Below are 24,432 nucleotides of genomic sequence, written 5' to 3' on the forward strand. Positions count from 1 at the left end.
AATGTGGAATATCTGGGAAATCATCTGAATCTTCTATATTCATATGACTATGACTTTGGACTTACTCCTGTCTCTGGTACAGACTAATACGTTTTAGGCTTTTACAGTCGCTAGCTTTTGTTTAGCTCTGGCAATGGTCTACATCAATGCTGTGAAGGTGACTTATTGTAGGCCTACAGAAGAAGACCGTGCAGCAGATGAGAATCGATGGCAGGTCATTCGCTGCGAGTCGACACTTAAAGAGCCAACCTGTGTGAAAGAATCAATGCTGCAAGGAGGCGAGTGGCTGTGATAGTGAGGTGTCACCTCGTGAGAAGACTCAGACACTAAGGTCACAGAGGAACGGAGCTGATATGACGTCGCTGGACTCGGCATCTGAACGTGTCAACGATCATCTGGACTGGAAACAACTGAGTAAAAGGCATCGGCGCTGCAGAGAAGTGCTGACAAGCGTACGACTGAACTGAATGTGCACACTGCAACATTGTTCACAGCTGCTCCACTTACATCTCAACAGCTTCAGACAGCTCTATGGTGACAGGAGGAGGAGGAGGAGGAGGAGGAGGAGGAGGAGAGGTTTTACTCAGACACTTCTTAGATATTCAGCTGAGAAATGATGCAACCGGAGCCTAAAAAACCTCCCTGAGCACAGTGGTCTGTTTGGTTACTCTTTTGAGATTACCCAACCCAATCCAAATCCAAATGTATTTCTATAGCACACTTAAAAACAACTTAAGTTGACCATACAAATAGAATAAAACAGACAGGATATGAAACAAAACATAACTAAAAGTAGTATTAAACACACTACAATGGAATGTAAAAACAATAAAACAAAGTAATTAAACAATATAAATATATATAAAACAATATTAAACACTGCCAACTCAGTACAGACCTCATGATTACTGAGGTAAGATGGGGCAATATCATTCAGGGCTTTATAAGTAAAACGTATAATTTTAAAGTGAATTTTAAAATAGATTATAACAGTATTCACACAATTTAGTTAGCACAGCTCTTCATGTAGACATGCGGCCCTCCACTCGATTTCATGTGGCCCACCATTTAAGTCAAGGGAACTATTTATCATAATATCATAAATACATTTTTATTGTGGAATATACATATTGTTCCATATCAACACAGACATTTTATTTTGAAATTCTGTGAACTATATCTTTTTTTATTTTTATCGTGATATGACATTATTTTAAGCTGTTTAAGTTATGTTGAACTTCTTGATTCTTCTTCTGTGGTTTTCAACTATAACTATAAACACGCCATCAGCATTTTTGATTTAACTGCTCTATGTTTCGCTTTTTACTCTAATTTTAAAATCTACTGTTATTTTTGTGCTTTTATTGTGGTTTTTAGGTCATGTTTTAGTGTCTGTAACTGGTCAGCCATCTAGGTGGACAATAAAGATTTATTCTATTCTATTCTAATTGATCCTCACAACCATAGGAACTACAAACACACAAACACACACTGAAGAAGCTGCAACAGAGACTGATGTCGATGATATAAATAAATGATTGGACAGTTATTTTTGTGTTATCATTTGTTATTATGGTTCATCGTGTGACTTCATGCAAGTCTTTTAACTTTGAGTATTTTGAGATGCAGCTGCATACTGAATATCACTGAAGTCATAATAATAAAGACTTGAGTTCAGCTGCATTTACAGTTTGACTCTGCAATCTCAGAGTAACAGAGTGGCAGAGGGGAAAATGCGCGTGTCCCATGGTGCAATGCTGCAGCAACTCTGCGTCCACCTATGGATATTCGTTGCGTCAAAACATGTCTCTGCCGTTTCCACATTTAAAAACTGAATCACAATCAACCCTCCAGTGCTGCAGGTTACAGACGCATTCACACTCACCGCGCTCTATCTGCGCTCTGGCGGTCTCCAGCTGATGCTCGGTGCCGATCTCCCCGATCACTATCAGCATGTAGTAGCCGCCCCGGTTGAACGGAACACCCCGCCGCCGTCTCCCTCCACCACCGCGCCGGTGCCGTAGTCGCTCCTCGGACCCCGGCGGCAGTAGCAGCGGCGGCGGCAGCGCGCTCGAACCCTCGTCCTCCTCCACCACCGCGAGCGCACCTCGCACCGGGATCTCCATGGCAACAACCCCTGGAGCAGACGCCGAGGCTGACTCCATCGCCATGACAACCAGCGGTGCGAGCGCGGCGACGAGTGTGGCGAGAAGGGGCAGGTGGGGGGAGGGAGGGGAGGGGAGGGGAGGGGAGGGGGTGATGAGGGAGGGGGGAGGAGGTGACGACAGGGGACAGCGTGTCAGAGATTGCAAAAGTGTTATTTCCGGTGGGGCTTTCAAATTAATAGTCTGGAGAAAATAAAAGATGAGAAGGCCAGGGTTTTCAAGTCTTCTTTTTTTTTTTTTACTTTTCCATTTGTCAAAGTCACATGTTCTTCTTCTTAGGACACTGCATTGATTCATTTGAACAAACTAAACCAGGATTTCTCAATCCTGGTCCTGGGGATCCACTGTCCTGCATGTTTTAGAGGTTTCCCTGCTCCAACACACCTGATTTAAATAAATGGCTCATTATCAGGGTTCTGCAGTGATTATGCAAACATTTGAATCAGGTGTGTTGGAGCAGGGGAAACATCTAAAACATGCAAGGGCAGTGGGTCCCCTGGACCAGGACTGAGAAACCCTGACCTATAAACAAAGTGTTCTTCCTAAATGTATCCAAAACCAGTGAATGCCTAACCATAACCTTAATCTAACAACAGTGTAAGTCTCATTAGGACGTGGTTTTAGTCTTCATGAGGACGAACAATCCTGGTAAGGTCAGTGTTTTAGGACAGAAAATGTCATATTGACATTATAAACACGTATAGAGAATATTTGCTTTCTTCTCAGAGAAATGTTTCTCTCTTTTTTGCTTCTTAACCTTGAGCTTTGCTTCTGTCAGTGTAGCAGAGGATGTCTCAGCAAACACTGTCGACACCACACTGAGAGGGATAATGAGGAGGTGCACACACACACACACACACTTCTGTTCAGCCCAACGTGCAAGAACACACCTTTTATTCCCTGTACTTTTCACTGATATATCACGTGACTTGAGACATCTGCATTCAGAGGCACACACATTCACATGTAAAAATTAATCATTTACATCATTTGTGCTCGTTTTTGTGAGTTGTATTCTGTTAGTGCAGTTGGTGCCCAAATAGTGTCATTATTTTTATTATTATTATTTACCTTTTTTTTTTTTTATTGTTGGTCTGACAGTGAGTCAGCACTTCCCTTCTCACAGCAACTGCTCCACAGCTGTGTCCCCCTCTAGTGGTCATAAGTCAAACTATCAACAACTCACTGTAAGCTGGCAGATGATGCAAGTGAATCTGCAGATTGTGGCTGAAAAGCGTCAGAGCTGCCACGGTGGACAGTTTTCTCTTCATCTTTTCTCTGGAAAAGACATTAAAACAAAGCAAAGCAACTCCTGTTATAACACTTACAAACATTCATGTTCTTGTTTTGTGGCACAACAGGTTTTAAATCCAGGCCAATATAAAATAACAATCCAATCCTGAATCTCGTTACAAAGATAAACCAAATAACTGATTAGGGTTCTGATTTTTTTTTTATATTATTAATTTTTTTCAGTCCAATCGTTGTCTCATCAGTTTAATTTAGTGTCTTTTTTAACTTGTCTAGTCTAGAATGCAGCATCACACTGACTCAGCAGACCTGTTCGTGAGAGAAGAAAGAAACACAAAGAAATAAAAGTGTAATGAGCTGAAAAAACGAAACGTTAACACCAATGTACCAAGGAATACAATGAGAAATATGACAATATATGACAAAAAAACAACGCTGCATCAGGGACAGTAGGTTTCCCTCTCAGTGTTTGAACTTTGTAAGCAAAAAATGTTCACTTTGCACCATGAAAATATTGATTTAAAATATAAACAATAAAAAAATGAGCTGGAGTTTCAGTCAGACAAAAAAAAAGGTTTTTTGATTACTTAGCACATGTTTCTGTCCGACTGAAGAGCACAACTCCTCCTGCACAGGTAGCCACTCTTTCCGGCCCAACTGTTGATGCCTGAATTTGCTGGGAAGTAGCTGCAGTTATTCTGAGCTCCAGACAGAGCCTGGAGAAAAACAGTGAGCCTCCCCCCACCCCACCCCACCCCAGACAGAGAGGCTGAGATGATTGATGACTGAAGCAGCAGTTTGGGTTTTCAGTGCAGATTCCCCAGACAATGTGAGTCACTGCAGACGCCGAGCAAATATCAAAGATGGCATATGCTCTCCCTCTTTGTGTCCATGCTCCTCGGTTCTTATTAAAATAAAGCAAAATAACAACAACTGACAGAGAGGAGAAAACAATACTGAGCTATAGATAAGATTACTCACCACAGTGTGTATAAACTGACTAAAGTATGACGTGTTTTTAGATTGTGGTTTGAGTAAGGGCAGATCTGTCAAACAGCTCCCCCTTGTGGAATTCTACTAAAGAGACTTGTATCTGTGAGGCTGCTTCATCATCCTGATGAGACAGAGCAACAATTAAAAGATTAAGGCACCAGATGTTTCACAGTTATGTTTCTAATCTTTTATATTTTAAACAACTATGTGAAAGTGAAGGGAAAAAAAACAAGTAAGGCTTTAAATGGAAGCAAAGCATTTTATTAGATGCTATATTCAATCAAGAAATACAAAAGGCACACATTTGTCTTCTCCCGACACAAAGCGCATAGAAATGTGTGAATAATACAGTCGTGTTATCGTGTCATTTAATGGCTGCGAGATTGAACTTGAAATGTTTCGCTCGTCTGCTGAAAGAACAGGAGCAGAAATGATCTGAGTGTGCAGTCGTTCTTTTAGAATTAATACATAATTATATTATATCCAAGCCAAATGTTTAAAAACTGTACATCAAAGAAAACACACAAATCACAGGAAATATACATCAGTACTCAAATAATTTAGAACGTGGTGGTAGTCTTCAGGAAGACTTAAATTAGTTTGAAAATGAAATCATCTATGAGAACACAAGACAATGAAATACCTTTACTGGGTAGATTACCAAATTCACACAGCTCTGGTAGGAATTAAATATGAATTTGAGTGCCATGAGAATCTCTGAGATATTTTCAGATTATTTTTTAATAATTTACCAGGCTACTCAAGCAAACTGTGCAACCTGAGGTCAAATCTCGTTGATGCAAATGTAATTTATTGGCAGAATTTTCTTCTTCTTTTTTCAATAATCAGGATTGCTTCTGTCTCCTTAGCAACAACTCTCACGCGAGTCCCTGATGACAGATGCAGCTGAGTCTGCGTCAGAAACCATTAATGTGATCCTGATAATGAAGAAAACACCGGTTTATTGCTTCAGTGTGAAATAAATTGCAGTACATCCCTCTGAATTAAGAATTTAAGAGGAAACTCAATCTGCTGTTAACAAACATGACGTAAGTAACACTGATGTTATGTTAGAAACCGTCACGCAATACCTACGAAATCCAACTTCCTCACAATACTATAGATACCACTATTTTCTTTCCTCACAGAAGGTTTCCACTCCATATTCAATGTATGATCCCAGATTTAAATGAATATTTACTGCATGAGTAACACGTCAAACTCTAAGGCAACAAGGTGAACAATTACATGTCCGGTTTTCTTCCTCTTTACCATAACATTTGCAGCACAGAAAAAAAAAACAACAAATAAATGTTTTTCAAGACCAAAATATGCCAATCAACAACAAACAGAAACACTTTTTTTTTTTACATTACATCATCCATTTACATGGATTAACACTAGCATACTGCGCCCATGCTATACAGTATGTCACCAGCATGCCAGTGCACACGCACACACTCACACACACACACACACACACACACACCACACATTACAATGAAGAGCTTTGCAGGAAAGTGCACACAAAATATACAAAGCCAGGGACAGAAATCAGTCAACCTCATTCATGCTTTCCACCTTGAAAAATCACTAAATGTGCGACTTTGTCCCTCAACTGCTTTCCACTCACTAACAGAGCTGGATTGAAGTGAAATGCAAAGTTAACATTGGGAGTCACGTGTCCATTGACGGTGAAAGGACAACATAGCCTCACTCAGATCATGGTCTGTACATTAGAAGGTCAGGTCGGAATTTTTTGCAGCAACTGGCTCCAAAAGTATTGAAGCTTTTCCCAGCGTGCCAACAAACAAACTCCCAGAAAGAATCACTAACACTTTGGAAGGCGAAGCTCAATGATTCGCATTAGTTTGGTTAATCGTGTTGACCTGGTAATATACAGACCTTGACCTGTTGTATGGAGCTTGCCCTCGCTCAATCCAGCATTAGTTGTTCTGCTGGAAGGCTCCCTGGGCGGCAGAGGAAGCTGCACCAGCAGCAGCATTTTGGAAATTCTTATTGGTGAAGACACCCTGAGAGAATTCCTGCTGTGCTTTCTGGAAACTGGCTCCGGTCCGGCGGTACATGCTGTGGACCTGAAGAGGGGGAGATGGTGAGCAAACAAATGCTGTAAGAATAGAGGCACCGAGAATAACTATTTAGTTTATTTATTTAGTTTGAGCCAAAGCACTCAAAGCTACACTGGACGAACAAGTTCATTAAAATGATAATCAAATCAAGTCAATATTAACATGGCTGCTGCTTTTTGCTTTTCGCTTCTCCTACAACTTTCACTTCTGTGCTCAAACCTGTAACTACTGATAAAGACTGGGCCTTGTGGATAGAACTCAGTGGATGCTACTTAGTTAGAGAATACACATTTTCCAGGTGTAATTAGGAAACGTTAGCACGCAATCACACATATTATAGTGACCAGGGAAATATCAGTTATATGACAGGCATGGTGACATTACATGGTTTTATATTCTTCCTTTAAAACTAAGCTCTGTTTAAATTGTTCAAAAACAAACAAAAAACATCACTGAAACTCATAGTTGCATAATGTTATCAAGATAACCTCTAATTACCCACTATTCAAGTAATATGAAGAGAAAATTGCAGTGCTCAGGTGTGACTTCGGTTTATCTGATTTTAATCTTGTGTGTGTGTGTGTGTGTGTGTGTGTGTGTGTGTGTGTGTGTGTGTGTGTGTGTGTGTGTGTGTGTGTGTGTGTGTGTGTGTGTGTGTGTGTCTGTGTGTGTGTGTGTGTGTGTGTGTGTGTGTGTGTGTGTGTGCGTGTGTGTGTGTGTATTACCAATAACAGCAGTGAAAACTCTTCTACTGCTAATATTAAAGCTAAAATAGGCAGGATTCCTAGAATAATAATTGATTGCTTATTCCCAGGTCGTTAAATACTAACATGTTGGGAGTGCAGCTCTCTGTCCTGAGCCCCTCCCACCACAGGAGCACAGACAAATGTATGCACACTACATGCAACACCTGACCTGAGGCCATTTCTCTTCGTCTCTAAAACACTACGTAAATATGAATGCCTATTATTGTATATATCGACCAACTCTTTTACTGTGTTTTTTAGGTTGCTTTGCAGCATAGGCAGTAGTTGCGGCCTTACTACTAAAGGGAGGTGTACTAAATAGAACAGATTAGATAGAGACAGATTTCTCCAAGCCTGGGAATAATAGGCCAGTACTCTTTCAGATATATATAATGCTACAAAATACAGGGGAATTATCACTTCCTTGACAATGGCAAAAATATGTGTGTTTGGTCAAACTATACCTAATTCCTTCTAAGACGCTGCTGCTAACCCACTAATTAGACATGAAAATACCTTCAAAAGTAAATAAGGTTCTCACCATCTTGAGCAGGATGACAGCCAGCACACTACAAATAGTGAAGAGGATGGCCACTGTGATCATGATGGCGCCCACTGCCTTGTTTGTAGTGATGGCAGTGAAAGCGGTGATCCAGCCACTAGAGTCAACAAATATCAGTGAATTTTGGATGATCTCGTACACAGTGCTAGTTGAGCAGATCAGCAGTAATAATGCATATACAAGTACATGCAGTATGCACGTAGTAATATGAGCTCATAAATGTTAAGGAAAAGGTTGAGAATAAGTTGGAAAAAGCTGTGTGAAAAGCAAAAAGGAAAAACTAATCAGAATAAAGGTTACTGGTCATAAAAATGTGATGTTAAAAACATATTCATGTTAAATCATAATAGACAACTTCCATGGTCACAGATAAAACATAAGATTGTTGCTGGTTTTGAGACAACAGAGGAAAAAGACTACGGACTATTAAATAACAACTACAACACATTTTATCTCTTAATATTAGCAACTGAGACCTTAAATGTAAAAATGCAACCAACTGCAGACAAACATGTAATGATGTAACACTTATTGTCAGGTACTGTATAAGCTAAGATACTAAGGACTGAACGCACAAGAACAATTTCTTTGGTCTGGTACGGCAAAAGTTAAACCATATATACAGAGAACTCAAAACTTTATTATTTAGGCTGCACAATTATAGGAAAAAATATGACTCAATGTTTTTTTCTGATCAGAATTGTGATCAAAACTCTGTGACAGTTACTGAAATGTTAAGTAGATCCATTTGTCACAACTTAAACATCACATTACATACTATGCTATAGTTATAGAGAAAAAAAGAAACTGTAAATGTACAAACAAAAACTAAATACATTAAATAAAAGTTCACCTTTCATTTCTGTGAAGACAAGCTTTTAAAATAACAAAGGAAGAGGAAGAAGGCAAATGTCAGAAAGAAGCAGAGACAGTGAACAGCAGACACTTACAGAGTTACCAGCAGACAGAGAGGCAGCTGGCTAGAAGCTGAAGAAGGGAAAGCCTCTGTTAGAACAGAAAGATGGAAGGATGTAGAAAACATGAGACAAGAAGATAGGGGACAGCAGCTTGTAAGACTCCTAAGTGGTGCTAGTTCAGACCCTAAAGGAAAAGTCAACAAGCATTCTTATGTGACATGAAATGTTGAAATCATGGAAATGGGATATTTTTAAATTTATTGTGTATTTATTTTATCAAAAAAATACCTTGCCCCAAACCCAGGGTTGGACAGTGATTACATACTAGACAAAATATACAAATCACTTACAAATTAATATTTTGGAGACAATGGAGATCACTGGGGAGTGGGTAACACGATCCAAATTATTTACTAAATCCCCTCCATAAGCTAAATGGTCTACATATTAACATATAGAGTGTGACTTACCTGTTCCCCCATTTGGGGATCCCTACAGCCTGGATGATGAAGATCACCACTTGGCAGAAAAACACAAAGAAGAAGAAGAAAAAGCTGAAGGAGCTGTCGGTCCTGAAAAAGAAACAAGAAAGTGCATATTTCAATAAAACACATTTCATTAATTCAAAACATTTTCTATGAAAGTTTCTATTTTCCTTATTAAAGCAATGACTTCATCACTATCCATCATCATTATAAGTCAGACCAAGTCTTATCATAACCAGTAATTTTACAGGTGTATTACTGAGTTAATAGTCAAATATACCTGCTCTGCTGCGAACTTACATTTAGCACTACACTACAATACACTGTAAAGATTACTAAAATCAATAATAATATCAATAACAACTTAAATGATTTTGTTTCATCTGCATTGTGTCATCTGACCCCAGTTTCACGACCCGGTGGAAACAAGGGACTTTCTACATGGAGTTTGCATGTTCTCCCTGTGTGTGCGTGGTTCTCCAAAAACATGCAGATTAGGGGATTAGGCAAACACATTCTGAATTGACCGTGACAGTGGACAGTTTCTTGTCTCTATGTGGCCCTGCAATGGACTGTCCAGGGCTGATGTGGAGAATAACGTGGTAGAAGATGGTTGGATGTATACGGTGCATAGGTGGATATTGAAGGGGCTAAACACCAGTTCCAAAAATAACTTGACAAAAGTGACAAAACATGAGGCCGTAACTGAACTGCAGCCTCATTGCTGTGTTCCGGTGACAGAGGACACTATTTTACGCAGACAAGATGCACACTGGTGTGGTTCAAAGCATCACTTAAGTCTATGCTCTGCCTCAGTCAATTTCCTGTTGTTTAGTCCCACAGGCTGTGTTTGTGGGGGTTTCTGTTAGAGTCTATGTTTTGCTACTTCGATAATGGTGGTCAACCGGATGTTTGCCCTGATACATAAATCACAGCCTTCAGATTTCTACAGAAAATCCAGACCAACTCCAGTTCATTTAAGCTGTTTACAGGCCATTTTATAAGTTAGGTTAACTTATTGACATTAAAACATTATTGTATCTCACATAAATGGCAGGTATACTCACTTTAAAGCCTTATAGATGGGCCGGTACCAGCAGAGGAAGGAGCATGGAGCGAAGAGAACCAGCCACAGAATCGAGAGACCAAAATCCATCCCACCAGCCGAGTCGGTGATGAACAGAGCCAGACAAGCCAGCAGATTAAGGAACAGAGTCACGCAGTTGACTGAGGATTCAGTGGAGAGAGCCACATGTCAGTCACACTGATATTACAAAACAAATGCACTTATTTTGCAGGTATATCTTTTGACGCACAAAATTCACTATGCACTCACACATCCAGAGATAATACATCATCTTGCACACTCGCTGATACTCTGGAGGAATTTCTTCCGAGAAGTCCTGGTAGAAACATGGTTTGATGGGGAAGAATTTGGGCAGTGGAGGCCAGTTGTTCTCTTTCCCTGTCAACAAAGAGATAATCCAAGTTAGAAAAGCATCATTGTTTTCCCCCAAAAAAAACAACTGTGGGAAAATAGAGACCAATTTTATCAAAACCATGATGAACACAAAAGTACAAAAGAAAAAAGAAACATGCCTACATAACACAGTCATTTGTGTGGGAGTCAATGTACAATAGCATTTCTATACTATTAGGTTAGAGAACACCTCTGATTTTGTGTTATTATGGAAACTGTATTACACCGAGATAAGCAGCACAGCAGTACAGTTATTTCAAACACTGCAATTTAAATACAGTTTTTTATTTGAAGAAGCTACTGCGGCAGTAAAATATCTGATGAGTCAGAATTAAGGTCATGCCTTATGTCGATATAAACACTATACTGCTGTTAAAGACACCTGTTTTCTATTTAGCAACTTCCTCCCCCCAAAAAGACTGCCTTGGCTCTAAACTAACAACCTAATGTTTGACATTAATACATTTATTAATTGTATTAATTAGTGTCAAAATATTTAAACTTTATTTGACCCGAAAAAAACACCATAGATATAACAGAACAGAAGAACTCCTTACAGATATAACCTTTAATTTAATGTAATTAAAAATATATCACAGATGACGTAATTCTACACTAAATGAGGGTGAGAAAAGATGTGTCTGTGTACATCAGGCACATGAACGCTTTTAAGAAGTCACGGATGACAATTCAATAATGTGTTGCTTGTTGATATTTGTCAAATTGACTAATTCAACACAATAGGAGAGATAAACACATTGTGCATGAAGAATTCTCCTGCATTGTGGCTTGATTCGTGTAAATATGGAAAAAACAGGAGAGGAGAGGACAGCAAAGCAGATGTCTTTAATGACCTGTTGGGCCTCTGCTCTGGAGCTCGTGCTCTCTGCGGTCCAGCTCAGCAGCTTTTCTCTCCAGCTCCTCCTGCTGCTTCAGCAGTTTGGTTTGAGCTGCAGCAGCAGTCGCCTGAAGTGAGAATTACAAACACAGTGGTGAACAAACACATCAGATATACACACATCCTGCGTAATATATTCAAATATTTAAACATCACATTGAATGCTGGAACACAACAATCTAGTGGATATGTTCCTTGGATTCGGGTGCATATAACTTTTGTTTTTCTTTTAATTTTGTCAATTTTGTCCAGCCTCAGCTTTATGTAGAACGCTGCAGTGTAAAGCATTGACTGTTTATGACACCAGACCAAAGTAAGTGCTTCCACATAATCTACTTCAACATGTACATTTTTTTAAATGGTCCAAATGTGAAGGTTGTGACAAACCTGTGGACTGGGCTCAGTAGATGGCTGTAACACAGCAGGCTGATAGAGAGATGTGGCGGCTGGAGTTGTATGACTTGCTAGTCCACCCTGGAAATTAATTATAAACAAACAAGTGTGTAAGGTGTGCGACAACGAGACTGAGACAAATAAGAAAATGAAAAGAGGACTGTATGAATGTTGGGGGAGAGGAAGAGGAAGCAAAGTGAAGGAAAATGAAGGGATTTCAAGTACAAAGGACTAAATCAAAACATGCAGTTTGGGATGAAAATCTAGGTCAAACAAGAGCATAAAAAGACACAAGATATAGAGGGGGGAAGGCAAAGATGAGCATGTGAACCAGGGTGAGAGGAGATAAAACAGGACTGAGAGGAAAAGAAAAACAAAGGAATGAAACACACACTGATTATATGAGGCTGGTGTTGGATGACTTACTGTGGAATGATCAGGGAAAGGGTTGTACTGATCGACTGTCTCTACGTGGGAGTTGGTCACTTGTGTGACTGAAGGATCCTGGAAAACAACAGAGCACGTCATCATTATCAGTGACTGAGCTTGTCCTCACCATACACACACTGTACATATGAAGCAGTCCAGACAAAAAAAGCTGAAGCATAAGAGACAATATTGACACAGGTTTTCAACTTGTTTAACTTTATAGTTATATATTGTGCCTTCTCTCTCTATTGCACCTACACCGCTGCTTAGAACAATAATGGACACACTTGAGCAAAGATATTTGACCTAACACACATTTAGTCTTCAGTGGAACTCTGCCTAAACGATGTTTCAGTTCTTTAAATATTAAATATAAACTGTGTGAAGAAGTGTAAAGTGTAAAGAAACTGCATCCAGCTACTGCCTGGAATAACCACTGGAATTCACTATATATCATTAGCTCAGAATAACTCATTTCTTAGCAGGAGTCAGGAACACTTGGTAAACATTAACTGAATTAAAGTGTGGCCTTGACACACCTGTTCACATTCCCAGCAAGGAACGAAGGGGATAACGTCACCGTCTCACTCCTTAGTATTTGGCATTAAAAGTTGTGGCTTAAATACTGCTGTATATGTAATGGCAACTACTCTTTGAACAAAAGATCTATACGTGGAACAAATCAAAACAAGGCAAACCTACAGACATGCCAAACATAATAAGCACATTTCCACTGATATAAAGTCTACTACGGTCAGATATAAGTTTGACAACTTCAAAACTCAAAAAAGTCAGTTTGATGTCCAGACCTTAATGTCCAGACCTTAATGTCAGTGTGCCGGAAACAGCATTTGATGTGATAACCTTTGTGTACTTAGGTGTGGCTCATGTCCTCATTTTATCTACATCTGAATATTGCTACTAAACTACTAAACTGACCTTAACTGCTCTTTATATCAGAAACCAGTGTCATGGTAATGGAGAAAAAACAAAACATATTTTTGCTGACTGACTAAACGAAACTTCAGTTCAAAGATACCATTGTACTTCAACATCACAACTTTGTTCCATGATTTTAGTCCATGTTGTTAGTATTTTAATTCTATTTCCTCAAACTTTAAAATATGAACCATTATAATGCACCCAGAGACAGGCAGTTCAGCTGCTACTAGGTTATACATTCATGCACTTCCACACCCAGCAAACAGTGGTCACCACTGACGTCACAGCTGTTGTGCATCTCCCATATAAAAACACACTGCACTCCCTTGACTGTGTTATGTAATGTCACTGAAATTGCACCTCTCAATTCTTGATTTTGCAACAGGCAGACCAAAAAAAAACAAAAAAGAGAGAGATTGAAGTTTAATTCCTTAACATTTTGTGCATAAAAACTGATGCCAACCAGATTTTCTAAGCCAAAGTAACAGCAAATGCGTTTAATGTGGTGCTAAAAGCTACATTCAGTATTTAGAAGCAGTGTAATTATGGTTTCTAAGTTGCAGAGCATGCAAAATCATATATTATAAAAGTGTCAATAGCAACTGATCCATTCCAACACAACTCAAACCTTTAAAAACCTAATATTGCATGTCAACCCATTGCCACATCTTTGAGGAAAGTCCCTATGACCAAAACATCTGTAACAGAAGCACCTGCCTGTAAACCTGCTTCCCTCCCTACATGGCTGTGATAACAACAATACTTGTCTAATAAACTGCAAGCTGTAAGCTTAATAAATACAGTGCAAATATCAAAATACTCAATCCACAGAGAAATGCACACAGTGTGTACTCAGAAACTGTGCCTTAAAATGAGTAGACCGCCAGTAATTGCCACCTCCCAAATGGTCCTCATGCCCGTCCTCTAAACTTGCCGTTAAGTTGTGCACACAATGAGTCACTCAGAGCAGTGTAGTGTAGTAAATGTATATATTGAAAGTTTTTTTTGGTACTTGTATCTTTTTACAGTCAGAAAAACTTTAAAATACAGGAATTCTAATCAGTCATGTGGTCAAACTTTGATTGACCTTACTGAACATTTCTACAGCATTTCTTCACAGACTGAATCAGGGACTTGATCACATGTCAAGAGTTTAACGTGTGACAAGAAAAAGTGCAGTTTCATCTAATCTAGTTTAGTCACAGATTTCTACAATATGTTACACTAAAGAGTCATGTGACTTTCAATTCACTGAAGAAAAAGCTCAAATTATCCAACTATTAATGGGGGTTGAGAAAAGTTTTCCCATCTTTCTCCCTCCTCCCATTAATCCTCTTCAGACTAATGGATATTAAAGCCTGACACAAAGCATCATGTAGAGTAAATAAAAGTAGTTTGAGCAATGACAACAGTTAAATGCTGCAAACACACAGACACATAGTATTGCGATACTCTCACTGTATTTTTGAAACTGCAGTATTTTTGAGCCAATGCAATACTCAGTATTGGTCCCAAACTGGTCATAAACACTGGATCAAATATCGGAAAAATAAAAAAGGTGATATGATCCAAAAAGCCCTACATGTCACATAAATATTTCACAAAGCACAGACAGTAAAACTATAAATTAGCAACAACATTTAAATGGGGTCCTGTTGGATGGTGAATATTCCTTCTATATACTGTAGGAGCAGATTAGTGGTTAGACAGTTTCTAAAATCAATATAAAGTATTTGTCAGACACGCAAAAGTGGTATAAAGCCATCCTTAGTATTTTATAATTGGAACTTCTACTTCCATAATTGAAGGTAACATTTCAAAGTCCAGCACTTCAACATTATATCAGATCACATTCAACAAATCATAAAACTCCATTTCAAAGTGAATATCAGCAGCTGTTAATGTGGCAGAAATGAAGTTGACACACATTAAACTCGCTAGCTACAATTTAACTTCCTGCAACTAAACCCAGAGATTACCCCGCCCCATTTTCAGGCACAGCTCACTGATTGGTTTGCGGCCTGTCAATCACTGATGTTTGGCAAATAGGGTTCACAAGAACAGAAGTAGGTCCCGCCCCTGTGTCCATCCAGCAAGTTTCCTATGTCAGCCTCCGAGCTCGACTGTGCCTCCTTCACAGCCACAAACTACCATAAAACACACTTACATTGAAAGGGTTGTCGCTTGCAGGCTCCGCGAACGGGTTGTTGTCAATATTCGACATGTTGAAATGTTCGCGGGGACGTTTTTAGTCTCTCTGAGCGCGGAATAAACAACTGGCTTTCCCCTGTCGCCTGAGCTGCCTCTCCTGTGCTCCTACCCACTTCCTCGAATGAAGTGTACCGCGCATGCGCACTCGGACAGCTGGACAGTGACGTGTACGTCATTTGACACACGTACAACTGTCAGGAAGCAAAAGCGCGCCACCTGTGGATTTTACTTCGCTAATGGAATAAAATACATTCTTCTGAGTGTGATGAAATGTTTTTTTTTAATGTGTGTGTGTATGTATATATATATATATATAATTTTTATAAAGGAATTTTAAGGTACATATAGTTTGAAACGATATTAGGGGAGAGTCAAAAATAACGTCCCCCTTCCTCGTGCAATATGATCATCGATATGCCAGGTTAAAAACATCAATATTTTAATTAATACATTCAGGCGCTCTACGTTTCAATTTCAGTTTCACTCACTGCTCGTCGCTACGTGATGTCTCCTCACGGTGGCGCTGCTGAAATGAATGTCCGAAGAAGAAGAGGGAGTTTACATGCTGGAAGAGATGCTCCATCCACGTTCAAAATATAGATTCTGTGCACTTTGACCTCTATGTTGTGAATAAATAGAGAAATCCTGCACTTTTAACTTTTCACGGACGTTTTGTTTTCTTCAGTTAGACAGATATCGTGATGTATCACTACATGAATGTGTTGCTCACACAATGGTTGTATCGTGATATTAGTGGTAGTACAAATAGTCAGTATATATGGCCTGAGGACAAAGTTGTTCTCGCCATTATGCCATGATTAAAGATTTACTTCTGTGAATTGGATAAATAAGTACAAATATACACTATATAAACAGTAATAGATAGATAATTTAACGCAACTACATCACAAGTATACACACAAATTAGATTATCAATTTTAAGAGCTCAATCAATCAATCAGACTTTATTTATATAGCAAGTTTCATACAATATAGCAAGTGCTTACATGAAACAAAACTCCCACGTGTATTATTATTAAGTTAGTGCATATTGAATATTGTTTCCTGGTTAAAATAAATTTATAAAATGATATAAATGATATAATGATATATCTATTTTTGTGGACGTGACATTTGAGACCAGTGGTAAGAGTTGTGACGTCATCGCCGGTCTGGTGCTGACAGTGCGGACGTCGCAGCAATGGAGGAAGTGAGAGGTGAGCGACAATTTCTCCTTCACAGCGCTGTCAAATCCTGTGTTTCATCGACGTGCTTTCATTTACATGCGGCTTTATTCACGTGACGCGACACCTTAGCGACACCTTAGCGACGTTTCTAACGCGAGGGCTCCGAAGAGGAATGTCTTTGAGAGCGTCTGCGTACGGCTTTATCTCAGCCGGTTGTTCGCTTAATGCGAAGCGGATACTGTGGGAGTAATAACATGCAGCTTACTGGCATTCCGAACACACATATATATATATATATATACACACAATATACGTCTTTAAATGTGCGTGAATACATTAAAACTCGCGAACAAGCTCGCAAATGTGAAACCTGCTTGTTGTGTGCGTGTTTCTGTCAATGGACAAGGCATAGTTAGCTTTGTATTACAGTAGGTGTGGTAATACCAGGAATATCACGATACAACGATTCTGTGAGACAATCATATAGCGATACATCACCATATTGGCCGATATATAAGTGCAGGATTTCTCTGTTTACTTTAGAGTGCCTGGATTTGTTTATGAAAATATCAATGTGTACGAGATATTATTCCCTGTCCCTGGTATACAAAGCTGTAACTACAAACTTACATTCGGCATGGGGCAATATTAAATTGTCGGTAAACTATGATTTGTAATAATATTGTCATAATTGTTTTTTTAAATGCTTTAATATAGTTATAAGACTAAGACTTCACAAACAAAATGTTAACACTCATATTAAACAATCATCAAAAACGTTACGTACATTACAAAACAATTTAGACAGAATATTGTAATGTGACTGACGTTTCAAAAGATGAGATTACAAAACATTACAATATGCTGTCATACATAGATTAGACAGTTAAAGAAATGATTCAATTTGAGTCCAAGTTGACATCAGGTAAATGTACAGTGTGTAGGATTTAGCAACACCTGTTGGTAAAGTTGAATACTGCAGGTGTAAATCTCTCACCTCACCCCTCCCTTCCAATGAGAACTTATGGAAGGCTTCAGTTGTCATAAAAACTCAAAAAGTGTTATAACACTGTTATATCATGTCACATTTGAAATAGTTGCTCAGATTTAACCCTTTTAAACCCCGTTTCCTCCACAGTGTTTCCCCTGACCTGTGCCGTGCAAAACTATGCATGGGGTAAAAATGGACTGGACAGCGAGGTGGCCAAACTGGTCGTAGGTGGAGACCCACTAGCTGTCATAGAGAATGGCAAGCCCTATGCCGAGGTAAGGTACACTCTTAGAAATAAAAGTGCTCAGTAGAGCAATATAAGGCTCTTCTGCTTGTCCTCATAGGAGAAAAATTCTGTCTTCTGGAAAGGGTTTCTCAGAAGCAAATGGTTCCAGGTAGAACCTCAGCCCTTGTAGAATGACACTTTTGGAACCCTTATTTCTAAGAGTGTACTGGTTTAAAGAATTGGACATTCACCAAGACGCATAATATTAAGAAATGGTGTTGTAGTGTATCTGAGATCACTGTTTCTCAGTGTCTCACTGGAGAGGCTTTGTCTCATGCCTATCATAAGACATTCTTTATTTAGCCACACCAGGGCTATATGGTTAGAGGTCATTTAACCAGGTCATGTCAGCAGTGGTGACATTTTCATGAAGCACATGTCACGTTACTGTCACATTTCATATGGGGGGGCCATGTTGATTTTCATGGTTATCTATAGAAGGTGATAGTGGAGGCCTATGCTATAATGTGACATGTTGAGGGGGGAGTACAGGGGAAGAAATTCTCATTGCTCCACTAACATGCTCTTATAATGACACCAACTATGTTTATGAGGACAATAATAATCTGACTGTTAATATAATAAACTAATATAATTCTGGATAAGACAGTATTATAATTTGTTCATAAAATACAGAGCTTAACACATTTATTTGACCACCACCCAAAGCCACACCTGCCCTAGATTAACAGCATTGGTAATATTCTAAAAGAAATACTGCAATGGTCTGCCTTCATTGTAATGCAAGGGGATTAAACTGATTATTGGTTGTAACTTGTTAACCTGAAAGTAATGTTGTGTGTTCCAGTTGTGGATGGGCGCCCACCCAAAAGGTGACGCCCAGATAAAAGACAACAGGATCGCACAGACCACTCTGGGCCAGTGGATCGCCCACTTCCCTGCCTGCCTGGGCTCCAAAGTCAAAGACACTTTCCAGGGTCAGCTGCCCTTCCTATTCAAAGTCCTCTCCGTCAATACAGCTCTGTCCATACAGGCCCATCCTAACAGGGTGAGTTCACAAACACACACCTACACCACACTGTTCACTATATTGTAGAACATTTAATTTAAAGATAGTATAACGTTTGTTACAGTATTTAGCACCGCTGTGTCACCACTCACCTGTCATTTTTATTTTGTTTTCCACAGGAGTTAGCTGCTCGTCTCCATGCTCACTTTCCAGAGCATTATCCAGACAACAACCACAAGCCAGAGATGGCCATTGCCCTCACCCCCTTCCAGGGCCTTTGTGGCTTCAGACCAGTGGAGGAGATCCTGGGGTTCCTTAAATGTGAGTCCCAAAGTTCCACAGGAGGCTTGTGCCTAATTTTAGGCAGCAACTGGAGGAGCAAAGGGCAAAGAAAATATAGAGTTTTGGTGTAAACAGTACTATAATTGATGGAATTTGAAGTAAAGTACCCCTGGTAGAGCCTAACCGTGTGCATTTCTGTGTAACTCCATCAGGTGTCCCAGAGTTCCATGCTCTGGTGGGAAAGGAGGCGGTGGAGGAGCTGCGGTGCAGCGTGGGAGATGCAGTTCGTACCAGCCAGGCACTGAAGAAGTGCTTCACCAGGATGATGAACTGTGAGAAGAAGGTGTTCGTAGACCAGCTCAACATGCTGGTGAAGAGGGTCACTGAGGAGGGTGAGGACAAGGAGGAAACAAGTCTAATTTAGCAGAGAAATCATGTGAAATACTTGGTTAAAAACGATTGAAGTGCTGACTCTTCATCCTTTATTCATACTTGGAGCAACATGCATTTTTGTACTTGAATATCCTCATCATACATTATTTAATTTAAGGAATTTAGGATTTGGCATGAATGTCTGCTTCATGTTGACTTTTGCATTTGAGGATTGCTCAGTGTGTAGCAATATTTGATCATAGTCTGGTGCCTGACGCAAGTGCACGAAAGAGTATTCACCATCTGAAGATGGACAAAACATCCACAGAGGCTATAATATTGAAAAGATATTTCAATATTATAGCCCAAAATCTGAAATTGTCGTGGAAGGGCTTTACAAAATTTACAGGATATAATCCCTGCAATGTTAAACCCTGACTTCAAATGAGGGAAAAAAGTCACACTCATGGATTTGGCTTGTGCAGGTGCAGCAGGAAAGGACACCTCGAGCAGCAACGGTGACCTGTTGCTCCGCCTCCACTCTCAGTATCCTGGTGACATTGGCTGCTTTTCCATCTATTTCCTCAACAACATTCTCCTGGATCCTGGTCAGGCCATGTTCCTGGGAGCCAACGAGCCTCATGCTTATCTTTATGGAGGTCAGCGAGTACTATATGTTTACATTCATGAGATTAAGACAAAGATAGAATGAGCCCACTTTATTTCTGCAATATTGAAGGATAAGACTGATGTTATGGTGTATTTTTTTTTATTGTCACCCAAGCCCAGAAAAAGCCAAAAACCAGATCTCTGGATAAAAAGAGAACAGAGTTGGTTTGATGTTGATTCAGAATTATTATATAATAAGAATCTGTTTTTTTTCTCTATGTCTATTATTAGATAGATATTGAAATATGGTACAAACAGGCAATCACATCATGGATTTCAGATATCAAAAATATTTGACTCAGAGACTGAAAAACATCTTCATCCAATTGAAAAGTACATCAGAAAATAACAATTTTTTTCACCATTTTAAAAATGTGCCGACTCACCACTCTACTTATTCAAACCTACCCTTTCCTATTGTTTCCCTGTAGACTGTATCGAGTGTATGGCCTGCTCAGACAACACAGTGAGGGCCGGTCTCACGCCAAAATACATCGATGTGAACACGCTGTGTGACATGCTCAACTACAGCCCGGCGCCTCGCAGTGCCAAGATCTTCCCATGTGTCCAGGACCCTTCAGACCCATGTGTGCTGCTCTACGATCCACCAGTGCCAGACTTCAGTGTGATGAGGATACAGGTGAGCGGTGATTCAAAAAGTCAAGGCGACATTTCAGATAAAGAAAATGCATCAATAAAAAAACAAAACACAAATTGCTAGCAAGCTAGGTGGCTTCAAATAAGACATTGATGGGAGTCTCTGGAGTCAGTGATGAGCCAAGTCGAAAAGCTATATTGAAGACAGCTCAAACCAGAGGAGAATTAATACAATGCCGAACATGAACGACAAGATGTTAACAGTTAGGCATCCTCTCTCATTCTGCCAGTGAAGGTATACGACTCCCTTGTTTAGAGGAAAGGCTGCAGGTCAAGATGTCTGGTGCCTCCCTCTGCTGACACCTAGAGGCAAGCTTGGGGAGGGGCTGCATTCCTCTTTATTATCCGTCCTTTCCCTAAGATGCAGATGTAGGAGCGACAATGATACAAGAGGGAAAACTCTGCAGAGCATTTATTGGAGCCAAGTTTGCACAGAGGAATGTGATTTTTGAGTTACAGCTGGTCTACATTGAGTATCTAAGTTGCTAATGTAAGGAAGGCCAAATAATAGTTTTCCCCTACAGACATTAGCAGTGAATCAAATGTATTTTTCTGATAGTTGGCTCTACAGCTCAAAAACAAGCTGCTGCCACCAAGGATCTTTTATTTATAGCTTTAACGCTAATCTATAAAATCTATCACTGGAGACTCTGAGGTCTACGTGGGAGACAGACTGACGGGTGAAGGAAGCCTCAGAGTGGGTGCACTTTGCCTCGATATGCTGCCCGGCACGGCGTAATTCAATTTAAAGTTCTGCATCGCCTTCATCTCTCAAAAGCTAAAAAAAAAAAAAGCTAAAATGAACTCAGATGTAGATCTGGCTTACAGCCACTGCAGCCTTACACCTGCTTCTATCCTAGCTCGTCCTCTTACTGGAACTCCATATTCAAGTCATTTTCCATTTGACAATTCGACCACATCTTTAAATTGCTATTTTTAAGAAGTTAACCAGTATTAAACCCTTAAACATACTCCGAGCTGGACTCAGAGGATGCAGGACGTGATGCAGCATATCACTTGAGAAATTGAGGCTCGCGATGCTTGGCTCCTCAGCCAAATTTGTGAAAATATGGCAACCATTCATAGACTTTATCAGAGCCAAGCTCTTAACTCCCACACCAAGAGATATTGGAAATCGTTAATGTTTTGGGCAAAAATCGAATAAAATTATAAAAAGGAAGACACATGACATGAAAACAAAACACTGCTATGAGAAATTCCTGTGTGGCTGATTATTATGCTATTGTGTGAACTCTCAACAATGACTTGAATTTATCATTTTGACTTTGATTTATATGTAAAAGCTTTATAATAAAAACATCCACACATTTGTGCTCACGAGAACACCTTTCATATATGCTCACCTTGTTTTGTCCTGCCCTTCCTCCAGGTCCCAGCGTCAGTGAAGCAGTACACCATGGCTCCTGTTGACAGTGCCAGCATCCTCCTGGTCATTGAAGGCGATGCCGTGGCAACCTCCGCCGCTGCCCTCTCTGACGTCACGCTGAGGCGGGGTACTGTCCTGTTTGTCTCAGCCAACGAGAGCGTCTCACTGCACATCACCTCCTCGTCAGGCATGAACATGTTCCGTGCCTGCTGCCTCCTGTAGTTGTGAGTCCGTTGTGGCTGTGTGTAAAACGTCATACTACCTGTTTGTTCCTTCTCTGGTTTAACTGATGTGCACTCTTTAGTAGGTAGTGTATTCCAGTGTCGCAGTGTCGATGCCCATCTGTGCCTGCTGTTCCACCCTTACCTAAACTTTGTGTGTGGACTGGTGTGTGTCAACCCCTTTATACCAGCAGCAGTGTGCTCTAAATCCAGCAACACAATAGTTTTGCTGGGGTTTTTTTTTTTTACTGATTCCGTGCAGTTTAGCTGTGGTTCTGTAATTACACATCACACCCTCCACAGATCTTCATAAATCAAAATTCCACTTAGGTGCTCACGAAAGCTGGACAAAAGACACACAGAGTAAAATGTAATGTTAGGTAAAACAAAATCTGATTCAGTCCAGTACAACATTGCAATAAATAAACATTTTTTGTTGTTGTTGTTTAAAGGTCCCATATTATATCCTATTTCTCCAAGTTTTACCTAGTTCCCTGGTGTCCTAATGAACATGTCTGTGACATGCTTTGGTCAAAATACCATAAAGATGAAGCACCACAGCAGTTCAATCACCCTGCCAAAACAGCCCTGTTCAGAACGCTCTGTTTAGTAGTATCTCTTAAAAAAAAAAGTAAAACGAAATTTAAGGGACAGAAAATGACAGAAGCTACTGGGAGCTAACAGCAATTAGCATTTGGAAAAGTGATAATTTGCAGGCTCTAACAGGCACATTGCCATCATATATAACATGTATCCACTGGACAGATAAATCTTCTGAGGCTGGAAGTTTGTGTAGAACTCTGTGCTGCCCTGTGGAGACAAGAATAGAACTTTTTGCGGACTTCTCAATTCCAGGAATTTAGCGTCTTGTGACGTCCCAAGGAGTGCGGAGGTCAACATTGTGTGTTTTATCTCCTGTACATAGACTGAGGAGGGCCACACAAACATGAGTGAGTCATCTTTTTTCACACTTTGGCGACTGGTAGGGCCTCCAGAGTCCCAAATAGAAGTATTAAAATGATTAAAAAGTTGATTTTGCATTATATGGGACCTTTAAACCTTTCACAGAGGTATTTATTTTTGAACTTTATGGTCACTGGAAGTCTGTGCTGCTGTTAAAATGTACTGCGTTATACCGAGAAATGCTGCTTTCATTACACCTTGGCTGGACAATGTGCTAAAAACGTACACGGAACAATTGACACTGAAAACATAATAAGTCCTTGTCAGTTGGCAAACAACATCTGTTTGCTGAGGGTCACATGATTGTGACTGAAAACTGAACTTTTGGTGAGGTCACTTTTTTAATGTAAGTTTTACTCTTTACTCTATGTACACATACAACTGTACATGACGTGTTTCCCCGTGCTTGTGTAATGGTAACACTCACTGAACGACCTCTTCGAAAAGCAGAGTAGGGGATATGTTTACAGTGGTGCAGTACACGCCACAACTTTATACAACTACAGTACTATGTTTATAACTGAGCATGTCTGGTTACTGCCCTCAAGTTTTCTCATTTTAACTAAAGCTTGAATAATTATATATATACACTTTTGGATAGAATACATGACTAAATCAACAGATGGGAGCATATTATGCAATACTACTGAAATACCTGTGCATGTTTTATTTAGAGCAGTAATACTGGAGAGGACTGTAATCATTTTACAAGCCACGCAGTTGCAGTAAGATCAATTCTGCTGCTGAGTCGTACTGCTTTTCAATTTTACCACTGCATGTTTGGAAACTCTTCAATGTGGTGAACAACGAAAAGACACAAGAGAAGAAACTAATCAGGGCATCTAGCTTGGAACGCCTAATGAAGCATGACTAAAAGGGAATCAG

At 39.8% G+C, this 24,432-nt stretch overlaps 2 protein-coding genes across 2 annotated transcripts; one reads left to right on the forward strand and one right to left on the reverse strand.

Annotated features, from left to right (window-relative positions):
• Window positions 1-4,665: 4,665 nt before the first annotated feature.
• scamp2 (secretory carrier membrane protein 2) lies at window positions 4,666-15,665 on the reverse strand. Its single transcript, XM_083893843.1, has 9 exons — window positions 15,519-15,665; window positions 12,407-12,484; window positions 11,975-12,061; window positions 11,544-11,655; window positions 10,546-10,674; window positions 10,277-10,436; window positions 9,195-9,296; window positions 7,787-7,904; window positions 4,666-6,505 (listed from the first exon to the last, which is right to left on the reverse strand). Exons 1-9 carry the CDS (start codon window positions 15,573-15,575, stop codon window positions 6,356-6,358), a joined length of 993 nt encoding a protein of 330 aa, XP_083749969.1. The 5' UTR covers window positions 15,576-15,665; the 3' UTR covers window positions 4,666-6,355.
• A 2,226-nt stretch (window positions 15,666-17,891) lies between these two features.
• mpi (mannose phosphate isomerase) lies at window positions 17,892-22,994 on the forward strand. The gene is made up of 7 exons (XM_083893397.1): window positions 17,892-18,015; window positions 18,835-19,035; window positions 19,176-19,317; window positions 19,491-19,670; window positions 20,136-20,309; window positions 20,751-20,959; window positions 22,367-22,994. Exons 2-7 carry the CDS (start codon window positions 18,841-18,843, stop codon window positions 22,583-22,585), a joined length of 1,119 nt encoding a protein of 372 aa, XP_083749523.1. The 5' UTR covers window positions 17,892-18,015; window positions 18,835-18,840; the 3' UTR covers window positions 22,586-22,994.
• Window positions 22,995-24,432: the final 1,438 nt, after the last annotated feature.

Source organism: Microchirus variegatus (genome assembly GCF_963457635.1).
Source record: "Microchirus variegatus genome assembly, chromosome: 8".
NCBI classification, from domain to species: Eukaryota; Metazoa; Chordata; class Actinopteri; order Pleuronectiformes; family Soleidae; genus Microchirus; species Microchirus variegatus.